Source organism: Ammodytes marinus (assembly GCF_949987685.1).
Source record: "Ammodytes marinus genome assembly, chromosome: 24".
Lineage (NCBI taxonomy): Eukaryota > Metazoa > Chordata > Actinopteri > Uranoscopiformes > Ammodytidae > Ammodytes > Ammodytes marinus.
This window is the reverse complement of record NC_137228.1, coordinates 917,321-926,143: the sequence shown is the minus strand read 5'-3', so window position 1 is coordinate 926,143 and position 8,823 is coordinate 917,321. Positions and strand designations below refer to the sequence as shown.

General features: G+C 41.9%; 1 protein-coding gene across 3 annotated transcripts in view; it reads left to right on the top strand.

Moving 5' to 3' along the window:
* Positions 1 to 8,281: 8,281 nt before the first annotated feature.
* The window catches only part of LOC307270123 (uncharacterized protein), a 46,372-nt gene continuing 45,830 nt past the window's right edge, over positions 8,282 to 8,823 (top strand). For 2 of the 3 annotated variants that reach the window (XM_080053288.1, XM_080053286.1), the window contains exon 1: positions 8,282 to 8,345. In XM_080053288.1, coding sequence (XP_079909414.1) covers positions 8,328 to 8,345 — 18 coding nt within the window. In that variant the 5' untranslated portion in view covers positions 8,282 to 8,327. The remainder of the gene's footprint in view (positions 8,346 to 8,823) is intronic. The other variant, XM_080053287.1, reaches the window with a different exon arrangement.

Below are 8,823 nucleotides of genomic sequence, written 5' to 3'. Positions count from 1 at the left end.
ACCCCTCCCCCCCAATATACTCCAGTCAGAATTCTCCCCTTTTCTGACCTCAAAAACTGGAAAGCCAGAAGCTTCCACTGTGCAGCCCACACCCCTATTTCTTATTGGTCCACGGCCCTGACAGACAGAGGGCGAGGCGTATCTGGCTTCGCTTCCGGACAGGGGGCGGGGGGAGCTCAAAGATTGTATATTTACGAGGGGAGCTGCAGCTCTTTTTAAAAAATAGGCCATTGTGAGATTAGCTGAACATCAGCATAGTACAATAAATTATCTGAAAGTTTTTTTCAGCAAACAATTAAAGAAAAACGTATTAGGGACCACTAAGACCATATAATATGGTGTATAATAGAACCGAAAAGTGTATAATATGGGAGCTTTAACTTTATTGACACAATTAATTAATTAAAACTATGGATAGAAACCTTGGAATAAAAAGGCCAAGCTGAGTTAAACACGACAACACTACAACCCTCAGAACACAGCAAGTGAATAGGATCAAAATGAGCAGACATTTTAAACACTGCACACGTAAATACTGCAATCAAAGCACAGCACAATACCACCTTACACTGTAGGTGGGTCAACACCACTTTAAACACTAGGGGGTGGCAGAGTGCTGCCTTAGCCACAGAATCACTTTCTGACAATAAGGCGCAGCAAAACTGTGTAGCCCTGAGGGGTATACTACGAAGCAAACTCAACAGAGCCTGGCTCTCTTTTCTTGATCTGGTTCAACATAACACAAACCCTCGCTCAGAGCTGACCGGTATCACGAAGGCAGTTATCAACCTCCTATGTTGAACGAGGGTTTCAGCTTCAGGCTCTGTGCGCGTCCCCGTGAAAGGGGGCGTTTGACCCGTCATTTGACTCTGCTTCCGCACAGAATGAACTGATCTTGTGCCGCTAACTTTACACAAACGGACTGATTGTGAGCAGCTGAGTAAAAAATAAATAAATAAAAGTGCGTCGCTGACTTCACTCAAGAGGAAGAGTTTGTCAGTCTGAATGATCACAGACTGACAAACTGTGATCATTCAGACTGACGAACAGCAGAAAACAGAGCCGAAAAAAAAACTCTTACTGCAATTAAGGAGAGAGTGGAATGCTGTCAGAAAATTGGGATACTGAATTGATTCATTTATTTTACAGATCGTTCTCGCAGTGCATAACGTGACATTATAAAGAAATGAAAGGCTGAACTCGGATTTAAACACTACACCATTTATCCTAATTGATAGTCCTACACTTAAGAATGTGATTTAAGTCTGACACTGTCCCCTAATGAATAGCATATGTGGAAAATCACTTTAGTTTTGGGCCACAGCTAAATGAATACAATTTTGAGTTTGATTTAGGTTAATAGCCCTTTATTTGCATCTTACAAATACCAATAAAATAAATAGCCTAGATACAAAACTTGTATTTCTGTATTTTTCGTACAAATATGAATCTACTGTGAGAAGCTTAACCTGCGAGTCTGCAGCGATGTCCGAACTGTGACAGCTGTCACCTGTCACGTCCCAACTGTAATCGCTACTGATGAAAAGAAAGAAGCCTACAGTGAAATAATGTTGCAACCTGTGATTTTATAGAACGCTTCATTAAGAGCCAGTGTGTGTAGATCGCCAGGTAAAATCATTTGAGGTGAGAGCATAGAGTGGCGCTGCATATAGTAGGTCTAGGCTATTTTACATTTTCTGCACCAATAACTGTATGTGGCAAAAAGCTGCAACGCGATGTTACAGTTCACTCTGCTGTAAAGGTGCGAACACACTAGGCATTTTACACGCGTACAGACGCGTATGAAACCCGCCCCTTTTCCATAGGGAACCATTGGTTTACGCGCGTACATGGCGCGTAAATGCGTCACTCGCGCTAAAGCAACATTTTCACTCGCGCTAAAGCAACATTTTTACGCGCGTAGCTTTACGTGCGTATATATTACGCGCGTATAGCTACGCGAGGAGTTCAAAAAATTGAACTTTTGTTGCTCCTACGCGAGACGATTAGCCGCGTTGGCCAATCAGCGTTGAGCTTGACCCTACGTCACATACATTGGCAGGGTCGGAGAACAGTGTACTGTACACAGAGGCTGATGCGAGACACCGAGGAGTAAATGTATTGCGGCGGCCGGTGCTGTATGAAGCCGCTCGGGGTTAGAACACGTGGGGAAAGTAAACCAGGAGAATGGACTTCCTGGTTAATTCAATGTGAATATGTGTAGCTGTGCTTTAGCCGATAAACAAAGTTAGCGCCGTATAGCATTAGTTAACTCACCCTGTTGTGTGCGGGCGGCTAGCGCCTCATATTATGAACCCAAACATGACGACTGTCCGCGGGACTTTCACGACAAGTACACGAAGCACCGGTGTTGATCTACGCCAGCCACGGTCCCCTGTCACGGTCCCCTGTCACAGCCAGGTAGGGTAATTTTGGCTACTTGCCTTTATGTTGTGCCGCCGTGCACCGATGCTGCTGTAACTGTGTTTGTTATGTAGCTGCCGTGAATATGCAATGCTGTTTTAATGCTAGGCTATTTGTGCTGTTCAGTTTGTCTTTTGGCACAGTTGTTGGCCGTATTGTTGTTGTTTTTGTGTGGACATGCACGCTGTTGTGTCGGGTCGGTTCTGATCGCAGCCATAGTTGATAAGGGAAATACAATATCGGGAGGGAGACTCGTCACATTACGCGCGTATAACCTTTTTTGACACAAAATGATCAAGCAACATTTTAGCCGCGTTACGCACGTAAATCGTACGCGTGTAAAATGCCTAGTGTGTTCGCACCTTAAGCCTTATGTCATGGCTTCGTTCAGTTCATTAACTTACTGATCAATAAGTTTACTGATTTAACTAGTTTACTCAGTGAGAAGTATCGCTCAGACAATATAGTCAGGTCCGCGGGATTTCAAAATGTGTAGTTTCCTTAAAGGGCAGCGCTCTAAAGGTGCGAACACACTAGGCATTTTACACGCGTAAGATTTACGTGCGTAACGCGGCTAAAATGTTGCTTGATCATTTTGTGTCAAAAAAGGTTATACGCGCGTAATGTGACGAGTCTCCCTCCCGATATTGTATTTCCCTTATCAACTATGGCTGCGATCAGAACCGACCCGACACAACAGCGTGCATGTCCACACAAAAACAACAACAATACGGCCAACAACTGTGCCAAAAGACAAACTGAACAGCACAAATAGCCTAGCATTAAAACAGCATTGCATATTCACGGCAGCTACATAACAAACACAGTTACAGCAGCATCGGTGCACGGCGGCACAACATAAAGGCAAGTAGCCAAAATTACCCTACCTGGCTGTGACAGGGGACCGTGACAGGGGACCGTGGCTGGCGTAGATCAACACCGGTGCTTCGTGTACTTGTCGTGAAAGTCCCGCGGACAGTCGTCATGTTTGGGTTCATAATATGAGGCGCTAGCCGCCCGCACACAACAGGGTGAGTTAACTAATGCTATACGGCGCTAACTTTGTTTATCGGCTAAAGCACAGCTACACATATTCACATTGAATTAACCAGGAAGTCCATTCTCCTGGTTTACTTTCCCCACGTGTTCTAACCCCGAGCGGCTTCATACAGCACCGGCCGCCGCAATACATTTACTCCTCGGTGTCTCGCATCAGCCTCTGTGTACAGTACACTGTTCTCCGACCCTGCCAATGTATGTGACGTAGGGTCAAGCTCAACGCTGATTGGCCAACGCGGCTAATCGTCTCGCGTAGGAGCAACAAAAGTTCAATTTTTTGAACTCCTCGCGTAGCTATACGCGCGTAATATATACGCACGTAAAGCTACGCGCGTAAAAATGTTGCTTTAGCGCGAGTGAAAATGTTGCTTTAGCGCGAGTGACGCATTTACGCGCCATGTACGCGCGTAAACCAATGGTTCCCTATGGAAAAGGGGCGGGTTTCATACGCGTCTGTACGCGTGTAAAATGCCTAGTGTGTTCGCACCTTAAGAGCCGAATTTAAGCTCAAACTCTGCAACAAAAACTGGTCTGAGCAGGTTAGCCGTGCAGCCTCTGTTACCACGGTCATCTAGCCAGGTAGAAAGATAGCCACCTTTCGTGATACTGAAAACTCTGGCTTTAGACTCAACAGACCTCGCTCAGCCCTTAATCTCGCTTCGTAGTAAACCCCTCTGGATAGATTGGAGCTAAACTACATTGCTGGCTTGAATTGATATTAATCAGCTGAATGAGTATGAAAGGGAGTGAATAGTTAAACTATCTTAATGTAAGAATGATTGAATATTTAGAAATGTCAATGATTTTTCTGGTTGACATACAAATATACATGAAAAATGTTTTAAAAAGTGTGAAATAATCCTTTAATGGGCAGAATGAGTCGCCCATCCTTAACCATATTCACTTTTAGCAACTTTTTTATGAATATTGTTTCTTTGTTTTCAGCTTGAAGAAGTTTTAAATGTTTGAATTGAGCATTATATCATGTGTTATTTCCAGATTCTTATACTGCTTAAAGTTTGGAGCTTTTTTTGCATTTTATCAAAGATTGGACTGAATAAATAAAATACATTTCAGCTTTGTTTCTGTAGAACAGATACAACACACAGACACATCTGTATATCAAATGCATTTGAGTTATTGAAACATGAATAATATGCTGTATCTGTTTGTCATGACTCAATATAACATGTAGGTGAGAGAATATATTATGTTGTTATCTCTAAACATTTGATTTGTGAATATGTTGTGTTATAAATGCAGAGCCCTGTTGTCATATACTGTACAATTCCTCCTATCAACCTAACACCTGCGGCATTGGGACGGTGAGGAGTTTGAAAATACTGTTATCATAGAATAAATGAATATCACATAAATACTGTCAGCAGCACTGTTAATCCAGGAGTTTATTCATATAAAACTACATCTCTAACAGACAGCAAAACAACATTGAGTGAGGCTGAGGAAGTGTCTGTATCTCTCCCAGGTGAGCTGAACAGTTTTTTTTGCATGTTTGGAGAGCTACTCCCCTGCTGAGGAAGTACAGACGACCCAGGACTAACTAGGGCAGATGTGTGCAGATCTTTCAAAAGGATTAACCCACACAAGGCTCCTGGACCTGATGGCATCCCTGGCCGGGCTCTCAGGGTGTGTGCAGATCAGCTGGCACTGCAGATGTGTTCACAGACGTTTTCAACATGTCACTGCTCCAGTCTGTGGTCCCCACGTGTTTTAAAAAGTCCACCATCATCCCCATCCCTAAGAAGTCAAAAACCTCCTGCTTTAATGACCATTGCCCAGTAGCACTCACCTCCATCATCATGAAGTGCTTTGAGCGGATTGCCCTCTCCCTTTCGAACGTTATTCTTTTATTACACTACAGTTATTATTTGTATTGCTATTTCCAAGCACAGTATTCTATTTCTTCTACACTTAAATTATTTTATCTTGCATTCTAAATTAATTTTATATTTATATGGTGCACCTTATCTATACACTTTTATCTGCACTGTGTCCTTGAACTACTGTTGTGTTTATTTGTGTCTCAGGTGTTGCTCTCTTCAAGTTTTCTTCTTTGTCTATTAATCATTGTTGAGAGGAGCCTGGGACTTCAGAAAGTCATTGCCGAAGACTGCTGCTGTAATTGTTAATGTGCCGGTGACATTATTAAAGTTAGGTTACATGAATACAGTCAACATGAAAGCACAATATAACTTATAGGTGAGAGAATATATTGTGTTTTTATCTCTAAACATTTTATTTGTGAGCATGTTGTGATATAAATGCAGAGCCCTGTTTTCATATACAATTCCTCCTATCAATAAGAATACAAATATTCTGTGGTTGACCCTCATTCATCCAAGAATGTGGAGAGTAAACACAACGTCAAGATTTGAACTGTGGAACAATTGGGACAGTTAGGAGTTTGAAAATGCTGCTATTTTAGAGTAAATTAACATTACATCAGCAGCACCTATTATCCACACTATTTATTTCAAGCTTTGTTAAGTTGCTTTATTGGTCAATTAACACAAGGCAGATATATGAAGTACACTCACACGAGAAGACAATATTGACATTTTTTATTTTCCCATAATTCCTCTCACCACACACTGCAGACGAACGCAGAGTAAGCCATAGTAGTGCACCCTTTGGACCGTAGATACCAGCCACCTCTAGTTTAACTACTAACGCCCTCCTGTCCGGTTCCAGGGACCAAACCAGAGACCTCATGGTAACTGGGAGGAGGAACCAGAGACCTCATGGTGACTGACTGGGAGGAGGAACCAGAGACCTCATGGTTACTGGTCGGCACCTCTTTACTCTAGTCTAGTCCATCCTTCCACCTAATGCCTTCTGTATCTTTCTGCTCTGGTGATGTGCCTGCTGGCTGCTTCCTGTCACTGTTCAATCCTGTGAAAGAAAGACCTGCGTTCCAAATCACATACTCTTTTATTTTTACTACACTACATACTAAAGTACAGAAGAGTTTTAGGGGCACAGGAGAGAAGAAAAATCAGATAAGGAAGTTTTTTTTTCATTATGTCAAGAATAAAGACGAATACTCCAAAATGCTATTGGAGTTAGTGGGGCATTTATGTATTTTCAGCATATTGATGTGCATGAATTGGGACATTCTAAAGCTTTTTCTGGCATACTAAATAGTAGGAAAGTATGGGTATTGGAACCAGAATTCAGATATTTGTGTCATGTTAACTCTCTATACATACCAGTACGATTAATTTCACCCAGAGTAGTGAATACATACAATTGATCAAATGTGGAGTTGTGTGTCCTTGTCTCATATTAATTTGTGTTATAAGTTTGAGACACGGGGTCAAAGGCATTCAGGAAAAAATTGCAAAGTTTTGTATCAAATATTTGTTAAAAATTTGAATTTGGGCGATCCGTGGTGTAGTGGTTGGAGCGTGTACCATATTGAGGCTCAGCATTTGTCATGGGTGTAGGCGTGTGTGTGCGTGTCGGCTAATGATTAGTGATTCTGGGAACTTGCTTGCAGCATCTGGTGCATGTCAGCGTGTCTAACTGCCTGTGGTCAAAAACAGGGACCAACAGGCCCGGTCAGCCACGCCATGGAAATCGACAGAGTACAGAGTTCAAAACAACATTGTGGGTTATATGAGTTCACTTTGGAGTACATGTATTTACACAATGAAAAAATCACTCTAACAAACATGTAGGCCTACATGGAGCTTACTGGTTCACAAAAAATTAGCAAGTAAGACTGAAATTAAAATGGTGGGACACAATGTTTTACAGAAACACATTCAGTATTTCTGATTGGTTGACTATGTGTTGGAGGCAGGCCATGGATGTTAGGCTTCACCTCCTGATGACGTCTTCTTCTGGTTGGTCTTCCAATGGCATGAGATACATTTCATGGTTTACACTACCCTGCTCATAAGAGAGGTGAAGAGAGGGTGCGGGGTTGTTGCTAGGCCGGTTATCATGTGCTGGCACATCCCACACAGTTCTCCCATGACCTTGGGCAAGTGATAAAAATGATTTACTGAAACTGCCTGCCTCTGTATACACAGTCATTTTTAGTGCACTTACAATATGGTGAGTCTACTGACTCAGTGCTCAAGAATGTGAAGTTAATAAACATACAAAAGTGTGCAAAATAAAGTACAAGTGTAAAAAGCACAATATTATAAAATTTAAATTATTCCCACAGTACACAACAGTGTAGAAACTACTACATAGTTATGTATTACCTACCACATCATTTTTTTCAATACTTTTGTTTGTAACTGCTAGGTTTATTTTTTTTTTCAAGTAACTACTACATAGTTGTGCAAGTTACAAAAACAAAAACAGAAAAAAAACAATTTAGTAGGTAATAAAAAAAACTATGAGCTAGGTAATTACTATGTAGTAGTTACTAAAATGTTGTGTACCTTATTGATAAGTGTTAACAACATCGGTTTTGCGTAAGCCAGACAGTCTTTTATCAATGGTCCCTAAATCCCTCACACGTTGTTGATTATTGTCTGTCAAATATCCATCTTAACACTCACTTCACTTACCCACAAAAGGAAGAGAAAGAAAACTACAGTGCTGCAAACTAAACTTAGGAAATAAAAAGCCAGCTGTTAATGTTACATATCTCATCTGCATCTGAACATTCTGTAGACTTTACGTTTTTTCTTGTTTATATTTATTTATAGGCCTATTCGAAGATCTCCTTATATGGACTTCCCTAACCATGTTTGCTACACAATGGACATCTGGAAGAGGCGTTTCCTGTCTGACCAAACGTCTGTGAGCTCGACACACAAACACCGTCTCTGGTTACTATCTGCTGCCACCGAGGAAGAAGCATGAGTTCTCCACAAACGGTGACTATACAGTTAATGTTATTATAGTGTTATTGTGACGTTTCTTCTGTTTTTAGCCCGTTAAAGTGTTTCTTTATGGGGGAGTTGTTCCTCAGCCTCTCGGGTCCAAGGACAAAGGGTGTCGTATTATTGTCTGTACGGAGCGTAAACCCACTGTCGCATATTACTGTCTGTCTGCGATATCAGGCTTTATAAATAAAACTGATTAGATTAGAGTTATTTCTGCTGAAACTGAATCAAAAGGTGTGTTTTCGGAGCGGCATTTGAGCAGCGGAAGTGAACGAGTTGACGAGCATTTCACGCTACACAACTGTCTGCCTTGTAATGGCGTCTTGCGGGCGTCGCTGTGGTTTGCAGACTACGGCTGTGTCTTGATTCAGGGGTTGCACCCTACGTAGGGTGTGGCTGTGTCTTGATTCAGAGACCACGCACTTGGTAGGACGCAGTCTCGCGGTCTATGAAGGCTATAGCCTATGAA